General features: G+C 32.8%; 1 protein-coding gene across 1 annotated transcript; it reads right to left on the bottom strand.

Annotated features, from left to right (window-relative positions):
• Positions 1–5,227: 5,227 nt before the first annotated feature.
• Positions 5,228–25,375, bottom strand: rin (ras GTPase-activating protein-binding protein 2). Its single transcript, XM_040722416.2, has 6 exons — positions 24,559–25,375; positions 24,080–24,473; positions 23,555–24,024; positions 23,299–23,490; positions 5,729–6,017; positions 5,228–5,670 (listed from the first exon to the last, which is right to left on the bottom strand). The coding sequence occupies exons 1-5, from the start codon at positions 25,078–25,080 to the stop codon at positions 5,760–5,762; spliced, it is 1,836 nt and encodes a 611-aa protein (XP_040578350.1). The 5' UTR covers positions 25,081–25,375; the 3' UTR covers positions 5,228–5,670; positions 5,729–5,759.
• Positions 25,376–26,604: the final 1,229 nt, after the last annotated feature.

The following is a 26,604-nucleotide window of genomic DNA, read 5'->3' as shown; positions in this document are numbered from 1 at the left end:
ATGAGATGAGGATAATGAGTGGCGTGTAATTCTAGACAGGGGACTAAAGGCATATTTATATCGATAAATCCGACAGACCATGTGCTTCTCATCCGGTAAGTATTTTCCAAATTCCTGGGCCTCCATTTTCAGAAATCCAGACAGAAGGTGACGCTATTTTAGGCATTTTATTCAATTCTCTATTGACTATCACCATCCAATATAATATTAGTATTGAATAATAAAGGCGGGAATGTTAACGTTCTTGATTGATAGAAGAAGATGTATATTATTTAATCAATGATGCCATAAGTATTTCTTCTCTTCTCCTCGCACGCTTTTCTATTCTTACCAAAATTATCACCCTTAGCTATTAGTAATATATATAATTGTCTAATTAGCTGTCTACTTGTACGTTCATTTTTTGGGAAATTCATATTTTGTGGTAATATTTATGTATTTCTAAAAAGCTAATTTAAAGCGTATGGTAAAAGATGTACAAAATGTAATCGGTTTACATTACTCACTTTACTCAGTTTTGTAAATCCTATGTCAGTAATGCAATTCAAGTTAATGTCTCTACAGCAATAACAAGTTAATGTCTCTACAGCAATAACAAGTTTGACGGATGAACGGGCGTTTGATGACCTTCGTGTCAATGGAAGGAGGATCAAGTTATTGCTTGATCTGGGTGCTAATGTGAACATTCTTCAAAGTTTTTTAGTACGCTAGTCTGTGGATCGTAGGAATGATGGATCTATTAAATTTTTTGGAGCGGAGTAGTCCCTACGAAAGGATCGGTAACCCTTCCTGTTAAGTATAATGGATCTTGTAAAGACAAGTTACAAATTTTAGTAACAGACATTGGACAACAAATTCTAAGTTATAAAACTTGCATCAACCTTGGGTTAGTATCTCTTAATAATGGTAGTTCTCGTTTTCATTGCAAGTCCACAACTTTACGAGAAACTTCAAGAAATTTTTTAATTGCTGAGTTTCCTTCTCTTTTTGAGGACTCTGAAGGTCAAACTGTTTCTCATGCAAAAGCTATTGTCCATATCAAAGATGATGCTAGGCCTAAGTAAATCAGGTACGACCGGTACTTCTGGCTCTTCGAGAGAATGTTGTCATTATCTGAAATGATAAAACGTGGCACTTAAGAAAAAGTTTATTACTCAGAATGGACCTCACCTATTGACACCGTATTAAAGCCAAATGGTAAAGTCAGAATTTGTGCAGATTACCCTTAAACTATCTCTCCGGTAATAAATAAGCAACTGTATCCTTTACCACATCCAGATGAGTTATTTTCTGGTCTTGCTGGAGCAAAGTTTTTCATGAAACTTGATTTTCGAAGATGTTACGAGCAATATAACTTGGATGATGAGTTTAAAAATTTATCAACTATCAATACGCCACTAGGATTGCTGCGATATAATTCACTTCCTAATGGGCTGTCTTCTGCTCCAGCCGTAGTCTGATGCGCTGAAGATAAACTTCTTGAAGACATACCGGAGTGAAGGTGTATATTGATGACCTGCTCCTTTATACTGAGACAGAGGCTGAACACAGGCCACTTCTTATGCATGTATTTAAGTGTCTTCCTAGCGTAGGTGCTCGCTTGAAGCAGAGCAATTGTATTCTCCTTGAGTGGGAACTACTTAGGATATAAGATTCCTTCTACAGGTAGATCATTAGATCCTGATTTAATACGTCCTGTCGTTGACTTTCCTACTCCTAAGTTCGCTCCTAATGTTAAGTCCTTCCTAGGACTGACTTGTCCAATATTATGGTCAATTTATTTAAAATCTTTCTTCTACTGCTGCTCCTCTTCATGAGCTAACGAAAGCTTCAGTGAAATTCTCATGGTCTAAAAAGCTTTAAAACAAGAAAAAATAACATTGCTCATTCTCCATATTAAATGATTTTTGATCCAAATATTCCCTTGATATTGGCTACGGATGCGTCACCGTTGGGCTTAGGTGCCATTCTATCCCAAGTTAATCTAGAAAGCTGCGTCCCGTTGCATCAAGAAAGCTGTCTCAGCGGAATGAAATTACTTTCAAATCGACAAGGAGGGCACAGGGATTGTATATGGAGTAAATAAATTTGAACGCTGATTCAGGGGCAGGCATTTTGTCATTCGAACAGATCATCAACCTCTGAAATACATCTTCAACCCGAATAAACCTGCAGTGATTTCTGGACATACTTCAAGATACGCCATTAGATTGTCAATATTTAATTACACCATCGGGCATGTTAAAGGCTCAAATAACTCTCATGCCGATTCTCTCTCAAGTGGTCCTGTAGATTATCCTATTCTGGAGAATGATTCCACGGACATGTTAATGTGTATGGCTATCGATCCATCAAGTGTAAAGGAAGATGAGCTTCTGAATGTCACACGGAAGGATGATTTTCTCTCCTTAGCCATTGAAGCAGCCATATCAGGTGACTGGTCGAAAGTTACTGAGATTGCTTTTCTCAGAAAGGCAACTTTTTATCTACGAGAAATGTACTCCTCTTTTGGGGAATAAGGTTGGTCGTACCTGCTACTCTGAGGAAATTTTTTTGGCGATAACTTCATCTGTCTCATCAGGGTATAGTTAAAATGAAGTCAATAGTTCGAAGCTTAGAGTGGAGGCCCGAATCGAGAGATTGAAGAACTTGTAGCTGCTTGTCAAGAGATATCACAGTCTCCACAGCCTGGATTCTACCTATTTCCACCTGCAGCTGCATGGGAACTATGAAAAATGCATTGGACATGCTAGTTCCTATCGATGCAAGTTCTAAATGGATGGAAGCAGCATTCATGAAATCGACAACGACTTTGGCTACCCTTTCGCATTTGTTAATATGGGTTTTAAGATTCACATTTCCCTTAAAAATACACTCTCATAATGAACCTCTATTTACCAATGAAGTCTTCCGTATAAAGTTAACCGAATGGGGGATTCAACATAGTTTATCGCTTCCATATCATCTTCAATCCAACAGTTTAGCTGAAAGGGCGGTTCGAATTACGAATTAGTGAGGAAAAATCAATAGATGAACTTCTATTTACATATCGTTCGACTCTTCTAGCAGAGGGGGAATCTTCTGCTTCTTCTTTTTGGTCGTCCTATCCGCACACGAATAAATGCTATGATACCACTTACGTCCATTTCTGAAGACCGTGCTGCAAAATTTCGTCCAAATATGAATGTCTGGTGTAGAACCTATAATAGTAAACGAGTACCTAAATGGATAGCTCGTGAAACCATCGAAGGAAATGGTAACGCTTTATTGAGTGTCCGGATTGGCGAGGACACTTCAACCCGCCATATCAACTAGCTCAAGCCTCGTTAATTCGTAGATTGGAGCTACTGCAGTGTCTACGCACTCAACCTGCTTGACCCTTTAATATGATTCTACTCTTTTATTTATTTGATAGGTGTACCTTATCTTACTTTTTACATATGCACTTTCAGTGTGTGAATCTCCACGAGGATGTTGCCAGTCCTCGTGTCTATTATGTCTTTATATATAATATATTACCTCTTTTGTTATATCTCCTTCAAGCCGCATTCTTTCTTCCTGACGTTTATATTTTCCTGGTTTTCATGATTTGGGCCGTCACTGTTTAAGATACTATTGAAATTGAAGAGTAAATATTTCTTCATATTAGCATTTCTGATTCAATCTGTTCTTAACGACCCTTTCCCATAAATTCTGTAACTTGGTAATCGTATAACTGATATCAATATTAAAACTCCTAAAAATACCTTCATGTCATATATTGGCAAGTCCGTACCTAGCATCGTTTTGCATGCAATATAGTTTTGTTGAATTCATTATGTTCTAAATGATTCCTCAAATATAGGGCTAAAAAAATAATGGAGGCTTCCGATACCACGAGTCGTCTACTTCTCAACTATCCTTCCATGTAATATCATCTTAAGTTTCAAAATAATTGTTCACAATTTATATCAATTTCTTGATGTACTTTCATTGAATCGACATGTTCCCTTTTTCCTGTTCAAGTGGAGTTTCAACTTCTACATTGTTCATCAGATCAAGAAAGGATGTTAAGTCTACTTCTTCCACAGTTATATCTTCTCCTTCATTTACTTCAGATAAATCTCCATGACCAGAAGACTAAACAAGTCTTAAAATCTCAGATTCACTCAAATATTTATTACGCACTTTGATACTTTTCCTTATAGAACTTTCAATTTTTAATAAAAATATCAATTCAAGAAAAATGTAGAGATAATATTATTGAGGAATACCAAAAATACATAAGTGAATCATATTCCAAATATAGTTATCCGGCAACAGAAAATAATAAGGAAATATTAGTTTGTTAAAGCAACCGAGGGGTATATATAACTTAATAAATGAATTGATGGCAATTAAAAGGTATAACAATTTAATATACCCTTTTTAGATGTAGAAATAGAAGGATCTATCGAACTCTGAATAAAAATACATAATGAAAAAAGTTCGACTAAATGCGCCTTAGTCTTATTTATGGCTAACCTGACGAGTTAAAGTACTTCAAAATGCACTTCAGAAACTGTGTAATAAATTTATTGAAATAATAAAAATCGCACCTGTTAAACATATCTTAACATATCATGCAACATTCATGTTCCCATATGAATACGTACGCCCTCTTAGAGTTAATTTGAATATTATGTGTTTTTGAAGCACTACGAGATGTGAAATTTCGGATATTTTATATTATTTTAAAAAGAGTTGAATGGATTCTAATGACACGAGAGTTGAGAATTAAACCCACAAGGGCAGTTATTCATTTAACAATTATACTACATTCAGCAAAACCACAAATTAGTTAGTTCTTTATCTAATACTTTTTTTTGCGCGCGCGTCAGATTACAGAACTCAAAAAGCAGAACCCATGAATGGGAACTATGAAAAATGCATTGGACATGCTAGGCTCTAAAATACAACCAGTGCACTATTAGTAATAATAATATAATATATGGGTAGGAATGCCAATGGAATAAATCAGATATGGATCATAACTGTCGAATGAATAGCCTGCAAGTATGATATATTCCACTTAGTTAATCGAATTGTATAAAAAGGGGGCGACATATTATTTTATTCCACTTCCATACCGAAGCCCGCAGAAAAATTCAATTGCACTTCTCTGTAGACCCATATTTTAATGAAAACGAAAAAAACCGTTATAAACGCTTGAAATGAATATCTGAGAAAAATAATTGCAGATTCGTGATTGACAAGTCAATTAACCTTTTATTTAGATATCGAAACTAAAAGCTTTTCGAAACAGTAAAATTTGTTAACTTGTGTAATTATCATTTTATTCATGTGATGATGTTCTTACTATGTTAATAATAATACAAGCAAAAATTTAAGAAAGAGAGAGAGGGAAATTTAACAAAGTTAAGACATTTTTCTTAGGACTAAATATATCTGTTTGTTTGATCTTTATCATAAATCAATCATAGAAATCCCTCCTTCAGTCAAGAAGTAAAATACAAGGGCCAACCAGTTAACTCAAAGGTTACGTTCAATTTATTAAAATAATACTATCATCTGAAATTGGCGAATTCATATTTTTTTAATTAATATTTTCAATATGTATTATGTTTAAATCATGCATCCTAAATTTTCAAGATGCGATTTGCTCGATTATAATTGGTTTTAACGACGAATCTGAAATAAAGAGATACATAAAATAAATTAAGAGTTGACCATCAAAAATATTACTCACTACTTAATACAGAATATTAGGACCTGCAGAATCAACTTCTTCTTCCATATCCTCCTCTCTGTCCCAATTGACCAACAGTACTCCCACTTCCTCGATTCTGCCCTTGATGACCTGAATAAATACCGCCTCTATTTCTTGAACCGGGGCGCGTACTACCTCTAACAGTTCTATCAGAAACGTTAATACCACGGTTACTTACTAGATCTTGACTACTTCTTTCAAAATTTGATCCAACAGCAGTCCGGTTTCCACTGGATATTTGTAAGTTTCTAATATCTTCCCCTCTTCCCTGCAACAAATTCACGCCAAAATTAGAGTTAGTATAACACATTATAATTAAAAATGATATTTAGAGGTCTATAACTCGGGTATTTTTAATTTTATATTAATTATACTAAAATTTAGTATGATTATAGTTTGGTTAAATGTCGGCGAGTAGATCAATCCAAAATCTTGAACTACATATTATTGTCTCCTATTTTTAAAAGTTACATATCATCAGCGATATACTTGTCCAAATGAACATATCTTTAAGACATGTTTACATGACTAGATTGATCATAATCAGTATGCCCACTAATTACGTTTGACTCTTAACCGTTAAACAACGTCAAATTTGTATAATGATCAACTACGTATACGAGTTATTTTAGAACCACAACACTTATTCAAATAATTGATATCTGATATTTAAATATTAAGCAGTCCAATCATCATATATTGGAAAGAAGCATTAATATTTAAATTTCTTCACAAAAGTTCATTATCTAATAAGACTATGCAGCAAAGTTCATGTCTTGGAAAGTCCACAAAGTAAAACCTAAAATTATTATTGTTATTAAAGCTGTAAAACACGAAAATCCCTATTAAGACCTTCAACCGTAAAAGGTTTGCCCTTAAGAGCCTTTTGTTTATAATCAATTTTTATCGTGTAGTTACGATTCAGAGTCATATTTCGAAACGAAATAATAAGAATAAAAATTAAAGGTAATAATAATTGATAAAAATATTTCAGCATTAGGATGATTCCACGTCAAGTGTATACACATTTTTGCAATTTACGACATGATCATCTCCGATTTTGATAATTTTCTATAAAATAAGAGTGTGTAAAGTTAGAGTTAGTTCTGTAACTCACTTGGGTTGTTCGATGGCCGCTCAAAGTAGGGCCTAACGCGTTGGACCAGTGTTGTTTAGAAGACCATAATTCCGCTTGCAGTGGTTCGATTTTAAAAAAATACGTCAAAAGATGCACAAGAACACAAGTTTTAACTTATATTCAATCATAATCTTATTTTAATCAAAAATACAAGTTTGGGGCTCTGTTGCAGCCTTCAACATGGCGCCCCCGCCAAGAAGCAGCCCCGATTTTGTTTTAATTTTCGTAGAACATGTGTCAGTATAGGTTTTCAAACATTATATAGAGCCGCTATTATAGCATATTGGTATGATTGTTCTATATTTAAACTTATATTATATATACATATTTTCTGCATGATTCTTATTTAAGTATAACATAATTGAAAATTTATATATTTTATAAAATATCAATATGATTAAGTGAATCATTTTCATTTTAAACTTAAATTATATAACAGATTCAACTTTTGACTCCTCTGATCCACTATACAAGCAAACTCATAGTGAATCGGTCTAATTAGGGAATTAATGAATGAAGTTTTTGTGTACTATAAATGGATTTTGCAAAACTAAACTTTTCTTTTAAAATAGTCTTTTCTTTTTCATAATCTTCTTATGTACAAAAATATATCTTCATATTGCCCCGTGCATATTCGAATACATCATTCGGGTTTATTTGATTTTTATAAGGACGTTGGAGGCTCTCTTTCGTAGATTCTCTTTTGAAAATGCCACCTACGCCATCTGAAGGTCCCTTGCCGTGACTTGTGGCAAAGAAATGCCACTCAGCAGACAATTGAATGTCCTCTTAGTGGAATGTGAGGTTCAAGACGGCTTTAAAGTTTTTATATGGACCCGCACACCCGACGGAAAGTAACATATTTTTTTATTATGACTTAATTTTTCGTTTAAATGATCTACAAGTCGTTTCTAGTATAAATGTACAGCTATAACATCGTGATGGTTGTTATCGGATATAATAGTGCAAAATTGGTGACATAGCTTACCATTATTCTTATAATAGTAAACCCAAGGGTTTATTGTTGCCCGTGCTTTATTCCAATGAAATGCTTGAGGCGCATCCTGGACAATAAAACTGTAATTTTCTGAAAAGTAACCAATAACCACAACTTCTTCCTCCGTAATTTCTCCTATTTTCTTTGTTAAGAAATTGCTTTGGGTCTTTGAAAATAAAGTCGTGTTTTACTAGCTTGACGGCTTTTTCAAAGAAACGCTCAACAAAATCTTGTATTGGAAGTAATGTAGAAGTTAATTAACATTTATCAGTGGATTCCCACTGTTGAAAATGTACCTCGTCAATGTTGTTGCTTTCAAATTTGTTGAGAAGTATATTTTCATGATCCTCTGTACTTTTGCTGGAATCACAATTACGAAAGTACAGGGTTGCATACAATAGATGCAATAACATGACGGTACGTTTGGTAAGTTGTTATTTCGGCCATTCTCGATCCTATGATCATAATTTTAATGTTCTGATGAAAGTGCAAACACATTCTTCTGATCGAAGGGAAGCAAATTTTGAAAATCCAATGCTCAAATTTGGGCCTGTGTCTTTAAATCTATGATAAAATTCTCTTAAATTTTTCAGAATTAATCGCTTTTGTAGGTATTTCTTGCAAGTAGGCTCTCGTATTACAACATTATCTTTTTTACCAGGATCATTAAAACGATAAAATTCGACCACTTTGTTTATTAAATCAGGTGCTAGTGGCTTGCTCTCCTTTGGATTATGAAATGACAACAAGCCTCTTTAATCGAGTTATTTTTTGCTTGAACTGCCATTCGTTGTGAGCAATTGAAATTCTGCATCATTAATCTGATGCTCATAGTCTTGGCAAAAATTGTTAAAATCTAAATTTTCTGTTTATTATTTGAAACTTAATAGTTTTCTTTTAGGCCTTTAATCACTTCAGGCATGCAGTATTACTCACTTAAAGGAACATTCGACCTATTTTCTTCAAGCGAACCAATCACTAAGTCCAGTTTTCTTTTTACGGATTCCTGTAATTTTTTTCGCTTTGATAATGCATAGGTTTTTGATTTATCAGCTTTTCGTTGGTCAAATGAACTTTCCCCTAAAAGAGTCAGTGACTGATTTAAAGTATCCATTTCAATATTTTTCTCCAAAATTTCATCCTCAGTAAATATGCTATCAATTTCTGATGCTATTGGAGAAATATTAATTTCTGTTTCTGTTGGTGATATTGGATAATCTGTTTTATAGTGTTTTCCTGCATCCAGTGCAAAGTCTATCACCTGCCTTTAATAACGAAGAAAACTGCACTAAAAGGTATTTGAAACATCCCGAAGATCTTCTTTCGTGCGCTTTTAAAGGATCCACACAATACTTACGAAAATCCTTTTTATTTGCAGATGCTATTTTATCAGCTGGTGATATCAATTTTAGAATGTGTCTGGACTTATTAGTTTTCTTCAAAATTCACACAATTAATGTACAATAAAACTATGTGGAGATTTAAAGTACTTTGAGTGCATAATTTCTTTGTAATGAATACTAACTTATTGACTTTATCAATATCATAGTTTTTTATTGTTATTTTATTAATAAACAGAAAAAATGTATATTTTAAATAATAAGAGTTTAAATGTAGAACAGTTATGCCAATATGCTATAACAGCGGCTCTATTTAAGATCCCACTCTGAATTTTGGATATGTTTGAAAACATATGCTGATAAATGTTCTACGAAAATAAAAACAAAATCGGGTTTGCTGCTTGGCAGGGGTGCCATTTTGAAGGCTTCACCAGAGCTTAATCTTAAAATAAGATTATGATTGAATTTAAGTTAAAGTTCGTGCTATTGTGCATCTTATAAAGTAATTTGTGTTAAAATCGAGCCACTATGAGCAGAATTATGGCCTTTAAACAACATAGGTCCAACTTTGAGCGGGCCTAGAACGACCCAGATGAGTCACAGAACTCTAATATTTCACACACTCTCTTTTTTTATATAGAAAAGCCACCTCACCAAAAATCAGTGATGGTCATGCCGTGAGGGTGTCTACACTAGACGTGGAATGACCCATTAGAAAGATAAAATAATTATTAATTCGATATAATCGAATAGTTAGTACTAAATGTGTTTCATCCCCCAAAATCTAGTAAAATCATCTGTGGAAGCTAAAATTTTATTCACATTTTTTTGAGCTCCATTATATTTTAGTTAAAACTGAAGTATACACCTTTTATTACAACTTGAAATGATTCAGCATAAAAAAAGTTCTAATTTGATTGATTTTTTGCTAAACTTTCATTTTTCTTATCGAATATTTAATAAATAAACAACGAGAAGGTTGCGTGAAGAGTTCCAAAATTTATTATAAATAAGCAGATTAGAATACTTACATCTAATACATAAATACTAATAAAATACATTGGTTATGAAGCATATTTAAATACCGTTTAATCTTTATGGCTCTTAACTATTAATTATGAATTACAATTAAGTCAAATAATCAACTTAGTTATATTTAATTTTTGAACATTTTCACACTACCTTACATTGCTTATTTATAAAATAGTATATAAGAAAATTAAAAAGTATTAAAAATATGCACACTAATACACAAGCAGACAATACTTTTACATGTTCCTCTAATCAAAACCTAGTGCTACAATATATCACATTTGGCATAAATACTACACCACAAACTTACTTATGATCAGCAGGTAATAATAATGCCTAGAGATATATAAAAAGGTATTATGAAAGAGGGCCTGTCTTTTTGCAGTTGTAATCTTAATTGAGCACTACTAGAGTAATCAATAGTAGTCCTTACATGAATATATATTTTTTTATTTATCAAAGCTGCGATATTTTTTTTATTTTCACTTGGCCATCACAAAGTCAATTGAGTCCAAAAGTGAAGTAGTGTTGTGTATGATTAATGAAGAACTTGTGGGAAAAGATAATTTTCTTACCTTACAAGAGAATACAGTTAAACCCCGGCATAATTTATTTCCCCATGGATACGGAGCATATTAACTTCGAAACAGAACCAGAGGGACACGATGCATGAAGACTAAGTATTGACCTGAACACTGAAAAACTCTGAATTTTTGGTCTTATGGATATTTACTTTTTTCTTTATTTATATTTAGCATCAACTATTTGTATTGAGTAATTATTAATAGAATATGAAGAGTATCTATAATACAAATGCAAAATAATTAATGAAAATTAAGAATATAGGTACATACGAGTATCGTATAAAAAAATATCTTGTGTGCACAAATTTCCTTATGATGAAGCTCATATATTATTTATTTATCGCATCACTTTTTTCATCCACACCATTAAGACTGAATTGGAGTGCTCGGTGTAGTAATCAATCGTTTTCGATCACCAGAACTAAGAAACAACCTCTTTATTTCAAAGGTAAGAGTGTTGTATTTCCGATCTTATTAGGACAAAACGTTGCTGTTCTGTTCGGTTGATATGCAACATCATTGGGGAAAATTGATTAACTGCTATTATACAATAAACTGCACCATAGATAATGAAAAACTTAGTATCTCGCCACAAAAATAGCAGCCAAACACGTTATTGAGACTTCGGCTTCAATACTTGTAATTATTCAGTTGTCAGCATTCTCAACATCTTCCAAATTTATTAAATAAGGGCAATCTAACAACGACAATACAGAAGAACAATCAACATTGCATTATTGGTCGTAGTTTCGTCTGAGACAAGAAGATTATCACTTCATAACATTTGACAGTACTACTTTACATTGGGACTCCATTGACTTTGTGATGGCGTAGCAAGAAGTAATGACTGCCAGAATAAAGTTCCATAAATTTAACATTATTTGGATGACTATCAAATGGAGTGGGACATTGCAGGAGACATGCATCTTGTTTACATTTGACATCAAATTAGAAGCATGATTCAACGATAGTTTTTTAATAAAGCTTCAAATTATTAATATGAATAATACTTTTTTATGCCATTGAAATTCGAATTTTTTAAAGGCTTGGATCTCAAAACCACTAAGGCCACATGACAAAAATCTGGAAGTTTTTGCCATAAACCTCGACTTTTTTTGTTTCATTATCGTCGAAAAAGGAATCAATATTATATATATAACAATTTTATAAGGAAATGTAATTGCTATATTAAAGCTGTCGAAAACTGATCTGGAGACAAACAGAATTATCGACCTTAATATATGGTTTTGTGATTTTGATGATAATTTACCCAACTTCTCTATTGGTTAGAAGGTCTTAGCGGTAGGAATTTCCAGTATATTCCAAACTTAGATGTACGTTTAGCTATTGAACACCATTTTTGACTCATAAATTTGGATATAGCCGTAGATGCACCAATAAAATTCTCACCGTATTCACTCCACATGACCCTTCCTAAAACACGAAAAAACCAATCCATTACATCTGATAATCAAATAATATTAACGCAACAACGCATTTACTAAACTAGAACCCGCATGAAGCTAACTGTCGTTTTCATTTACAATAATTATTTCGATATTTTCAACTCCTCCACGATGAGGACTGGGTGCCTTAATGTCTTGCATAAAAAAATCCATATTTCGAAGACGGCCTCAAACACAAATTAATTGATCTTTCCAACAAATAGATTGGTCTAAATTAATTAATTTATCACTCTATTTAAGCAAATCCAGAGATTTAGTTTTTTAAATGATTTCTCCCAATACGGTATTACTGAGTTAAAACCTTTGTTAATATCACCTGCCTTTTATATGATTTGGAGGAGAGAGAAGAAGACATGCTTCTATAAAGAGGAGATTATAATTATATTTAAGTTGATAACATGTAATTATTTTATACTGTTTTAAACAATTTAAACCAAAAGATAGGTGAGAAAGCTTACTTCAGAGGGAAAAGTTTACACCAATGCTAACTATTAAATAATGCACAAAAAACAAGAATGAGTACACTCAACAACCGTTTTTCCTTTTCTAATTGCTAAACTTAGTTTTTTCTTAACACACTTTACTGATGTTTTTTAAATTGTTGAATGATTTTTTTGAGTATTAAACATTGAGACTTTATCACAGGCTTCTTCATTAATATATCTTATTATTTTTCAAAATGATTTCTTTTGACTGCTACCATCGACTTCCATCTGTTCATCAAGGTACCGCAGCACTTTTTGATGAAGAAATCGGACATGACCACCCACTGCTGCTCGACGAAGGCCTTGAGGCTCTCTTTTTTATGACACCCAAAATGTGGAGGATGACCAAACCGACGTTTATGTTTAAACCATGTCAACCATTCCTGGCCTCTCTTGAGATGGAGGGTATTGTATTTTCCCTCTTAAAAATAAGAACATTGCAAATTTTAATAAAAATTGATTACATTAGTTGGAATGAGGTTCTTTATGCTTTGATCAGATGAAAGACGCTTATAGTTAGTGAAGTGTTACTAGTTAATGTTAATAAAACTCACATTTGTTTATACAAGATCGATTTATAACATGAGTTTCCAATACTATCTTGCTAATATCACAAACAAAATAATGTTTATTCTTAGGTTCTCACATACACCCATAAGTCATAGAGCAAACATTTCATAACTCAATTGGAGATGTTACATGAACTCCTTTCTACAACTTCCTTCCACCAGTCTCTACTCAATATATGAAGTGAACTCTTTAACTGTTAATGGCTGTGAATATCCCAACTACCTGTTTAATGTAGACTTTGGAAAAGAGCAATTTCTGGATCAGAGCAAGAATTTCGTTGGAACCAAAGACTTGCTTTAATCTGGATTTATTTTTACAGGTTGAGACATTGAGCTTTATGAAATAATATATCTTTATTTTCAATGGAACTATTACATAAACATTACAATTTATAGAAATATAAAACATAGGCTTAACACATTTCTAACTCAATCGCATTACACTTTTAGCACTTATGTCTTTGGTTAAAAATATATTAATTGATACATCAATATCTGAGACTCAGGTGATGCATCAAGATAAATAAACACTTTTAAGCAAATCATAGAAAGAAGATTCCAAAGAAGAATGAAATTTTATTCAGAACTAAATAAATACACGCACTCTAATTTTTCTATCATGTCTATGTATTCTTTATAACTATCAGTTATATTGTTTATCAAAGTAGCTAACATTTACTTTTCTTTAGGATAAATTCTCACGATTATGAAGGCAATTTTTACATCCCTACTAATAGTTGATTGGTGTTCGCAAGGATAAAAATTTATATGTTTTTAGGACTGATAAGCAGGACTAGACTGGAATGGGTGAGACTGCAGTCCGACACAGAATTAGTCCACTTTTTGACCCTTAAAAAAGGAAAACTTGATACCTTGGGACGTCATTGAGGTGTTCTTTTCTTATAAATAAATATTATTTACTTGTATTGGTCCTTTTTTTTATCTTCTTAAGCCGTTACTATTATTTTAAATATTCTTGAGGAGAGAAAACATATTAACTTAATATATACATTGTAACCTCGATTGTGTATGCTCATAAATAACAGAGTAATGCAGATAAATTATAATTATTAATGATAATCAGGGGATTTTTATTTTTTTTGAATTGGCAAATTGAAGAGTTAATTTTATTTTCTGAAGTTGCTTTCATTATTATATAATTCCTACAACATACAAGTACAGAATTCCAGCCTCATGGAAGACGCACGCTTTTTTTTTCACTTTGCAGTATGGGTGGACTATATTCTTTTATTTTTTTCAGAAGTTAAGAATAATTGATTAATGAGAACAATCGACCTTCTTTGTCATTTAACATAAATAATATTTGTTTCGTTGCCTCTGTAGAATAAAGCAATAAAAATGTTTTATTTTAGTCAAAATTTCATAAATTAGAAGGTGGTATAATATTTTTCTCCATTTTTTTAACAATCTTTTTTAGTTTACAGTAGACCTTTTCATATTGATATTATCATTAAGTCATTGAATGAAACAAAGATTAAATTAGCTTTAAAATAATGAATAGATGCACAATAATGACCTAAGTACTAATAGAATTCGTAATTTTTTCCCCAACAAATAACAGAGAATAGTCTTCCTAAATTTTAGCACTAAAAAACAACAATTTTGATTTTTCATAATAAGTTGGGGAAAAATGTACAATTTTATAAGCATAGAAAAACAGGACTCAGTAGGAGAGTAGAAACCTCTTCTATTTATTTGCTGAAGAAGTTCGACTTAGGAATTGTTGTTACAAGATTCAGTGAAAGTAACTGAAGGAAAATCTTTAAAAGATACAAGGAGGCCAAAACAATCATTGCATTTGAGCCTTGATGCTCGAGACCTGACAATATACCTCGAAATCACAAAATGAAGGACTCCATCACTTTTTTTAAGCTCAAACCATTTCAAATTCATCCATGAATGCTGAAATTTTAGATTCGATCAGGTCAATATCTTGGGAATGTTGAACTTCAATACTAGTTGAATGAATGCACTGTATTTTCTCACATATTAAGATCAACTAATTTTGCAAGTGAAAGTATTCTTATTCTCTTCTCAGCATCAAGTACTTGTCTTATAGAAACATAATAGTTGGCTCCAGAGAGCTGACGGTACCAGCTAAACTTTGATTTAATAACATCCTTCTGTACTTGTCCAAGAAGAACTTACATAAAGTCACACTTTATTAAGAGGTATTCTGCAAGACTTAATGCTGTACTAGAAGACTTTCACTGCAGTGAACGTTCCTATTGTTAAGACTCATTTTGTGATTTTCTGCTTCTTCCTGCCAAAACTTCAACCAGGAATTTAACCTCGCAAGATACTCCAAATTTCCATGCCCTAAACTAAGGGGTTCTTTAGGAGTATCTCTTTTTCTAATTCCCGCTGAAGGCGTCCTGCACTTGGCAATTTTACAATAACAGAGAGAATGGTTCCAGTTAATTTCCATGTAGGTTGTGACGAAAAGTAATATAGAAGAGCAGCAATGGTACTCTCATAGAAAATACTGTGAGCTAGTAAAACGTTGGTTTTTTCAATAGGCGTTGGATATAACAATTTTGAGGTTAATATGTGAGCAATTTTAACGGTCTCATGTTTTTCCATCTCATACAAGTCAATGACGTGTCGAAAATTAGGAGATGAGAGGTCAAGATCACCAAAATTAGGACAATTTAATTTTTTCCCCGTTTGGAAACAGTTATTCAAGTTTTTGAAACTGTGGGTACTATCAAAGAGAAGAAAGAGGAACTACAGGATTTGCTAAACTTTAAAGCGTTAAAGAACTGTTCATAAGTCCTCTATTTTTCTCCTTGTTCGACCCGATGCAAGCTACGAAACTCGTAACGGATGCTTCAAGAACCAAAGGCTTAGGATTCAATCTCATACAGAAGCATAGAAATGCATGGAAACTTATTATAGGGATCCAAATTCGTTATTTAATTTGAATGGAGATATGCAATGGTGGAGTTAGAGGCTCTAGAAATCAGCGAAGGAGATTGAAGCGGGTTACTTAAACATCAAATCCGCTATACCCTTTGTTTAACAGGTAAAATTTCTTTTTAACTTTTTGACAATGGATAATGGTTTAGTCTTACAGTGTTCCTAGACTTATAATTCCTGTATCATGTAGAAGAAACATCCTTAGCAAACTTCACTCTTCTCATCAAAGCATGGTAAAAATCAACGCTTGTGCACATTTAGCAGAATATCTTCTTGATCTTATCAATGAGATAGAACAAATTATTCAGAAATGTGGCAAATGTAAAAACAAAACAAAAAAACCTTCACTACAGAAATAAACTATGAATTATTATTGTGTTCCTACCTCCATCTTCGAGTCATTAGTGTCAGACTTATTTTCCATCACTGAAAAATATTTCTTCGTTTGTGTAGATGCAATTTATGGATTCACGTTGATTAAGTGATATTCTGAAGAACCTGACACAAATTAGTTCCTGTCAACGTTTAAGAAATTGTTCTCAGAAAAAGGAAAACAAGACATCTTCGTATAATAGAACTGTAATATGCTTAAATTTTTTTCAATATTTTTAAAAGAATAGACAATAGTTTGGTGGTCTAAATTGGATACGACATATACTCAATTGAGTTTTCGAAGGTATCCTTGAATATCAGAGCATACCTTTAAAAAAATGGATCTTCCCCTTACCAAATATTATTTGACCAGAACTTAAGATCGGAGTTATCCACTGATGGTTCTGCAATGAAGCGTAACATTCATGACAAGACATATAATATAATCAAGAACGTTCGGGAGAAGAAAAAAGTAATCTATACTAACGACGAAAAAGATTTGCACAAAATCCCGGAAAATTTATGGATATAAGTTCAAAATCCCCATTTAAAGCTTTGAGAATTGACTGAAAAAGTGGTTAAACATAGAAAGAATCGCAGTTATCGAGTAAAAAAGTCAACCAATAGATTCTACTGGAGAAAAAAAATATTCCTCAAATTATTGCATGAGATAACCTACGAAAAGAAAACTTTAGTCACACAAAATCCAACTACTTTGGATATTAAATCTTAACTCCGAATAAACATTAAAAAAAAAAAAAAAAAAAACACTGTTAAATTTTGATAAGATAAATTAATATCATTAAAGCAATGAAATAATTTCAAAGAACAGGGATTGAATGTATTTTGTATATTCGTATTGTATTATGTATATGTGTATTTGTTGTGTAAAATGTAAGATCTCTTGTTCATAAATATTAAACCAAAAAAATACTCTCGATTGCATCTCTCTCTTATTCAATGGACGGCAGATTACACAGATCTCCTGATTCAAGCATTTAAGTATCATAGGGGGGGAAAAGAACAACTTCAAAAAAACGTTAATTTTCTCCAAACTGAGAATAAAAAGCTAAAATCTGAATCATATTTTGAAGAGACAATGAAAGGAAAACTTTTTTTAGTAAGGTTCAAAGTAAACTCATTGTCAGGTCTGGTAGATGGAATAAAGAGAATATTATTCAGGGACTGGTACACAAGTCTCTTTCTTCAAAAGGTTACACATACATTGATCCAGAGGCCTTTTTCCGGTTACTTGTTAAACAGGTGCATTCGAAATTTTAAAATAATGTCTGCTATTCGATCTAGCATCATTGAAATTCTGTCTCAAAAATTAAAACCAACTGAAGCCCCAAATGGAAATTTTGATAAAAAGATGTAGGAGGAAGCTTCATATATTATTAGCAATCAAAGGATTTAAAGTCCAAAGAAAAATATGCAGGTATAATGCAAAAATCAGCATATTATAAATTTTTCATAGATAAAAACTATTGAATCTTATTTTATATCTCGAATTCATGTTTTATTAATTCGTGGTTTGAAAAGTCCTAAGAAGCAACCAATTTTCTTTGATTATGATTGTCTGATAACAAAAGAGCTACTTTTGAATATTATTTTAGAATTGAAAAGTAATGGGATTCGTATTGTTTGAATGGTTTCTGATATGGTGCCAAAAAATATCAGTCTTTGGACGGAATTAAGATTATCTACTGGCTAATACATGCGTTTGTATATATCCGTCACTTACTGAAGCTACTGAGAAATCATTTTATTTATCAGGGCTTTCAGGATGAAACTCTCATTAAGAGAGACGATAAAAAAATTACTAGATAAGGATAATGAAGAGATTCGAATATCTCATAAATTAAGTTTGAATTATTTATATGTAGTTAGAAATGGCAGACAACGGATACGGATAGCAGCCTCATAATTTAGTCACACAACAGCTTGTACCCTTCAACTTTTAATTGAGGAGGATCAATCTACACAAAAAGTAACTGAATTAATCGTACTCGTAGATCAATGGTTTGACGTAACGTATACTAAATAAACCCTTTGGACACAGTTATGGAGTTAATTAGGAGGAGTATAAGGGAATTCCTTCCTTCAATGACGAATGTTGTTAGAAAAATGAAACTATTAAAAAAGGATAACAATAATTAAATTCTCCCATCCAAGTCAAATTAAATGTATAATCTAAGAAATGCGTCTGATCTTCCAATTCTGAAGAATTTTCTCATATCATTCCATCTGTGCACATGTATAGGACATTTAGTCTAAGCTTGACTTCACCATGTCAATAAATAGGGTTCTTTACGTGTACACTTAATTTTTTTTCTTTTCTAATTACCAACTTAGCGGTGTTTATGATCCAAAATTACACAAAAATCTAACTAATCTAAACCAATAAGATTGTTTCAGATATTAAAAAAAAGAAGTTGCAATTTGACACATTTCAGTGAAATATTTCATAAAAGGGTGTTTTTTTAGTATGTTGGATATGAGCAACAAAAATCATTAGAATTAGGTTTTACAGTATGATGTAATTTTCAAGACCCCAAAATAAAATTCCCAACAGTATTCTAAAGCTCACTACAATACTATTTCGACTTCATACGCATAATTATATTATCTTCTTCGCTAAATTATAATAATAGTTTCATTTTTACTTTCCACTAACTTTGGCTAAAACGGAAAACCTATAGACTTTAGAGACTGACAAGAATTATGAAATACATACCATAAGCCAAGAGTATAATAGGCTTTGTACATTCATTGTTAATAAATTATAAATATAATCAATGGTGTATTTTTAGATTTACTATTCCTTAAAATTATAATTTCATAATAAATAATTAAACGGCGTAGCTCAATGGACAACCCAGTCGGGATAAATTATTCACTTGAACTCAATGTGCGTAGGTTCGCGTCTCGGTCATTTCTAATGAAGGAAACATACTTTATTTATATGTACTGCAAAGAAAATTCCTTGGTCAAAGGAGTGAATGTAATACTATAATGATTACTTATACTTAATTAGTGCAAATCCATCTGACCAATTAAGAACTTAAATACTAAGTCAAGTGAAATAAATATATATCGAAGACGTCAAAGCCGTGGGAAATTGTGGAACATGACCCAAGGAAGATTGTGTAGACGGTGTGGTCTTCAAATTGATCATAAGGATGGAAACAATTCCCCTGCAAAAGGGTCTAATACACAATATGTGATTAGAGAGGCCATTATGCAAGAGTGTGCAGGTGTCTAAAAGATAACTATTTCGAACTATTCTATTCAAAAATTTGAATCGATTCATTAAAAGGCCATAGAAATTATGTCATAATTATAATAGGAACCTGCAACAACAGTGGTGCAATGGTATACGTCGCTGGATCAAAAGTATTAAAAATATAAATATTAGACCAAGATCAACACTTGAAACTTGAATTATCAGGGTTAATGGATCTAAATTAGATATATAAGATGTTATTGCTTTGAAATTGAGACAAGAAGCCCGTATTCACAAAGAGATAGTTTACGTAGTAAGGAATATCCCTAAAAACAAATTATTCATCTCACAAACGCTTGCATCAAATTGGGAACTATACAGTCTGATTTCCGTCGTCCATTAAAAGAAATTGATCTATCAATCTTTAGTAACTGTACGAAGTATGAAAAACATGAAGAATCTTCGAGATAAATGTAGGACAAGAATCATAAATTCAGAAATGGATTATAAGAATACAGAAATATACCGCTTGAGTGTGGATATTTACCTTATCAAATTATTTACGCTCAAATTCTTCGATGAAAGGTCCCTACACATAAAAGAGCAATGAAGAAACCCATGAACGATATTAAAAATACGGTGGAAGATGTATGTATGAAGTCAAAATCATATTAGGACACCTATTCAATCAATTTATTGGAATTAGTAACAGGAAGTACAAGTACAAAACTCAATTACAAAGTTATGGGATAAATTTGGGAAAGTAATTACATACATGGAGAGTTTACGCATTTTCTGGAAACACGTAGGTTGAAATTAACAATCCTCTTTAGTATTTCTAAGTAGCTAAAAAACACTTTGATTTCATCAAATTGTGGCCTTGTGCTATGATTTAATTGATTATTCCACCAAACAACTTCATACTTGGGAATCTATATCATGTATTGATGATAAACGTTCGTTTGCCAAGAGGAATCCATCTATTCATACTCTCCTTATGTTAACCATCCGTTACTATGCGTAGAGTAATTTATGAATGAACTACCTATATTTATATTATCTTGAAAAATCCAATATGCTAGAGTTTAGCTTTCAAATTATACACAATTTAGAAACTCATATCCTTTTCTTTTTTATTATTACTATTATCCTTATCTTGTAACTTTACAAATTTCTAAGCAATTCAATACTTACAGGACATGCAGAGTATTCTTACTGATATCAAACATTAACTAATGGTGGAGGAAGATTTCATATTTGCTCAAGTTGATTTAATAGCACATATACTACTAATACATCAAATACATGTTTTCCCATCCTTAATTTGAACATTTGATAACGAAAAAAACCAACAGAAATGGTTTAAAAACATAAAATTAGTATACAATTTGAATGACCAAATAGATACCAAAATTTTGAAAATTGAACGAGAGGGAGAGGATAAATAGCATATCAGTTTTGAACTTTTTGACAAATTCTAATCACAAAACTATGTGTCCTAGTCATTCCAGTGACCTGAAACTTTACTATTCTTAATATCAAAGTAAACCTAAGATACACGCTAGAAATTGTAAAATCCAAGTGAAAAATTCCTAGTACACTTTATATAGATTGTCTATTTAGTCACCTTCGTTTTACCCTACTTAACGTTTATCCTTTGGGATTAACACTTAAAATTTTATACAGAGTCGATTAGATACATCCAGACTATTTTTGATAAGTAATTAAAACATCATGAAAACAAAAAAGTTTAAAAAAATTATAATCAACAATAAATATGGTAGTATAATTATACATTAGGGGAAATATGCGAGCCCTACTGCTCCCAATGACACCCAGGATCATGATGAAGGCTGAAAACTTTATTTTCACCGTGTGAGAGTCATCACCTTCAAATTCCTCAACACTCATCATACGATCATAACTAATACATTTTCACGATCCAGTTCGCTGAAGAAAATTATTATTCGTTCATTGAGTTTCATATGTTGAAGAATGTTTTAAAATTTGTGACAAATATATTAATTCTTGTGTTAATAATAAAAACTATTGCTTCTTCCCCTCCCCCCCCCAATGGTCAGATGGAGCTGTACCAATTAGGTATAAATATACATTTATCACACCAATTGATCTATCTGACCTAGGAAATTGAAATCAATATGCATCGGTTCCAATGTGTACTTGGAAGTAATAAAGGACACCGTAAAGCCCTGGCTTGAAACCAACTATCTGTAGGGCAATTATGTGTGGCAACAGGACTCAGCCCGAGCCACAAGTGAAAAAAAAGCATGTTACAGGGGAAATTTAGCCAATTTCTGGCCTCAAACCTTGTGGCCTCCTTCCTCACCAGATCTGAGCCCACTTGACTTTGACCAACTTGGATTGGGGGTACCATTGAGGCAAAAGCTTGTGCTGTCCCTAACAGAAATATGGTTAAGCTGAAGGCCTCAATTGAGCGGGCGAAGATGGCTATGTCTGATGAGTATATCATCAGTGTGTGTAAGGCCTTTCCACCTCTTGTGGACGCTACAATTGAGGCTAAAGATGGACATTTTTAATTTTAACGAATAAAAATGTGTTTTTTACAAGTTAATAAATTTCAAAGTGCTGACCTTTATCACGTTAGAGCTCTTGATGATTAAGTTAATGTCCGTAATGATGCTTTTTTGGTTACCGACACTGTACTTGACACAAAATTCTCCTATAACATTTTCATAAATGTTACATAATGCAAAATGAAAATTATTGAACAGTTAGAAATATTTCATAAAAAAAAATAAAAAAAAAAAAAATGGTTGAAATAATATATCCTAACACAGCTCATTTGAATTTGCTAGGAAACCAAACTACAAATTCTACAGTGGAATAAATAATTAGGACAATCATGCAATAATTCATTCCATTAATATGTACTCCTCCTTTCTGTTAAAACAGGAAAAACATAACATAAGATAACATCTTTATAGAGAAAAGGACACTGTAAATATCGTGCTGCTTTCATTGAATAAATATTTCAAATAATACCTCAAAAACTTTTAAGGATATACATTAAACTTTGTAGAATTTGAATGCAACTACTAAAATAAAAAGTTCTTCAGAAAACAAAATAATCGTAAAAATATATTAAATGTAGATATTAAACTTTCAGAGCAATTAATACTACCAAACACGTTCCCAAAATTTTACATTTTCCGAACTACAGCTAACGTTTTTATATAAAAATAGTAACAATTGGAATTAAATACACATAAAAAATTACAAATATTGGGCTCAAAACTATACCAAAATATGTGTATAACACGATATCTAGAGAAGTTCATTCTAAACCCTGAGTTTAAAACACAAAAAGAGACTAACAAACTGTAAAAATAAGTTCTAGTGAAATTTTAGATTGACTTACTTTATTGACCTTCTTTTCTTCAATATTAAGGCGGTGGTTGCCTTCAGGTAAAAAAATTGGCTTCTTTTTTAAACATTCGATGACAGCATTTTCATCTTCAAAGACGACAAAACCGTAATTGGGTACTCTCACACCCGATGGAAGTGTTTTTGTAAGACTCGCTCCCTTATTATTAATGCGAATTTCAAGAACCTTAAAAATCAATTAAATTTCATGTTATACACCTAACTTCTAAGAAACTCCGAATAAAATTGACCTTTCCAAATTTTCCGAAGAGTCCTTGAAGATCTGCTTCAGAGCAATTGTGTGGAAGATTTCCAACAAAAAGTTGTTGAGAATCCGAAAATGGCCCTACACATACAGGTAAACTAGGAGGACCGCGGTCCTGCCCAGTAGACAAACGAGGACTTCCTCTCGGTCTTTCATCTTCAACATCTCTAGTCGATGATGAATAACGCTCACGAGTCACACTATTGCGCCCAACCATCCCACCACCTCGTCCACCTCCTCCACGAAACGAGCCACTTGCACCAACTTTGATACTACTAACTTCTTTAGATTCATTAGATGATGTCATGGAAGTTGCTACAGCTGGAGATGAAGAGGCTTTGAACTTGACAAACGTACCGGCAGGAAGTCCACTAGATGAACTATAACCATGAATTGATGGTGGAACAGGTGGGCCACTTTTAACCAACTTTGCATAAGTTAAAGGGCCATTTGAAACTATAAAAATGCATGTGAATTCGATACAATTGACTAATATATAAATAAGTTTTACCAGAGTTATCGGAAGATTGAGATTCTTCGCATATTTCGTCTTCATCTCCACTACCTGTACCAGTGTTAGCCGTTGAAATGGAATTTTCTTTTTCAGCAGAAGTGCTATGCGACATAATTCCTTGATCTTTATTTGGAATAATTTGATTGATTGAGGAGGATGTGGTCACATCGGGCAATGCAATGGAATTCAACTCTTTAATAACAGAGCCATTTAATTGTATATCGCTATTGACAAGAGAGTCAGGGGAAGGAAGTATCCCCGAAATCTCCTTCCTATTTTCCTCACGTACTTTGGTGTTGATCTTAGCGTAAGAAGATATGGAATTCTCCTCATCAGGTAAGTTAATTGAGGGGTCTAAAGTTTCATTCTCCTCATCAGAGAAAACCTCATCCTAGCAGCAAAAGTAAAGAAATGAGTACGTTAGGCAAGAATGAGGAGTCGCAATTCGCAATTCGCAATTCTTGGGCCTCTCCTACCTGGTACCGGAAGATGTCGTTGTGAACGTAATACTTCTTGGGGCTCTGAGGAGCCAAGACGAACGTTTGCATGAACCTTCGCATTGGGTTTCCCCCATTGGAGAGCTCTCCAGACACTTGGATCACTACTCCACAGTCCAGAGTTGCATGAGCATCCACTTGACGAATCTTGGCGTGGCAATCCCGGAAATTCAATTGCATGATTTTTTCGTGTATCTCTTGTTGTCCCCGAACGGGAAGACTGGGGCCCTCCTCCTCGCCGTCACTCAGGCCGCCGTGGATGAAGGAGGAGTTGTGCGAGTAGAAGCGGTGCAGGTGCAGCGGGGACTGGTTCAACAGAGTGTAATACTGCCGCACGAACTCACGCCCCACACACTGAGGACTCGGCAAACCACTCAACTCAGACATCCTCTTCTCACCAACACTCCCCATCTCCCCAGCCGGAGACATCAACACCACGCCCGCCACAGGCGCAACCACACCACTCTTCACGTCCTCCACTCCCTCCGATACCCTCTCCATACTCTCACAAACGCTTTCGCCTACCCCGACACTTGCACACGCAAACTCCTGGAGCACACCAACTTCACCACGACTCAAGAATATCAATCCCCTTCTTACAACTCCACCAGGAGGAAAAGGGAAAGAAAAGCCAAGAAAAGGGAACAAAAGGCAAGAAAAGGCAACAAAAGGCAAGAAAACCCAAGAAAAAGAAAAATAAAGAAACAAAAAGAACAAAAGGGAAATAACTTCAATGCAATGTTGCCAGCCTAGCTGATTTTACACTACTATAGCTAGCTCAAAAAAATATCGTATAGCTGATCCAATAATGAGTTCTACAAATATTTGGAGTGGAACAAGGCTAAGCCACACAACCTCGTGTCAGATCAAGTGTGTGCTTAAAAATCAAATGGCAACATCTAATTGAGTTTATAAAATATTGCTTCCTTATTATTTCATCAACATTATAGAGTCAAAAAGGGCTTAAAATGACAATATTTTTCGTCATAAAATAAAAATTTCGTGTATTTAATTGGTAATTCGTTTTTTAATCATTAAATATAGCACTTTGGGGACGTATAAATGCGTTTGAGGAAAGAAATGCCGCAATTTTAAGCTTTTCATAAAAATTAGAGATATGTGAAGTCACATTTTACAATTAATATATCTTGCACAAATACAACATTTTAAACTTAAATTTTTAAGTTTTTATTTTAAAAAAAAATTACTTAGAGAAAGTGTTTTAACCGGGGAGTCCTAAAAGTCAATTATTATTTTTATTTTTTTTTGCTAAAAATGAAGTTTAGATCGAACATGTTATCCAATAAGTTAGTAACAATCTTTTTGGCAAAGGATGTATAATATATACAACGTATGTCTCTAAAATAGAATTAAGAAAGAGAGATATATGATCGAAGAAATGAATGATGATTAATTGATTCATCAATATTAATATTATTCCACACAGACAGATTGTATTTTTTTCCAATACACTAAGATGTAGCTAGTATACAGGTTTCACATTCCCTCATCTTGCTGACCGAAATGAATGTGACACCTCCAGTAGTTTAGTTATTCTATTTTTATTTTTGCTATTCTTCTTAATATACTTCTAATTTTTTAATGCAATAATCATTGAAATGTTTTAATAAATCATTAAATTTTACAAAATGTTTTTTTAAAAGATATCCCCATCAGTTTGTTCATAATTAATTGGATTACTATTATTTTTCAAACACAAAAAAACATATTGGGAACAGTTATTAAAATCTTCTGAAATTATAATTTGTATAATAATACTTAATAAAATAATTTGATATATTAATTTATTGGTATAAAAGGGTTGCACCTATAAAAATCATCATCCCCATGAATATTTCTGCAATAAATGATTGCAGCGTTATTATTTAGTTTTTTTATGTTTTTTGTTTTTCTAATGTTCCATTAATTGGTCAGATGGATTTACAATGATTAAATATAAATAAACATTATAGTATTACATTTAGTCCATCTGATCTAGGAATCTTCTTTGAAGTCCATATACAT

This window comes from Lepeophtheirus salmonis, chromosome 12 (assembly GCF_016086655.4).
Source record: "Lepeophtheirus salmonis chromosome 12, UVic_Lsal_1.4, whole genome shotgun sequence".
In the NCBI taxonomy this organism is placed as follows: domain Eukaryota; kingdom Metazoa; phylum Arthropoda; class Copepoda; order Siphonostomatoida; family Caligidae; genus Lepeophtheirus; species Lepeophtheirus salmonis.
The sequence above is the reverse complement of the archived record's forward strand: the minus strand, read 5'-3'. Positions and strand labels throughout refer to the sequence as shown.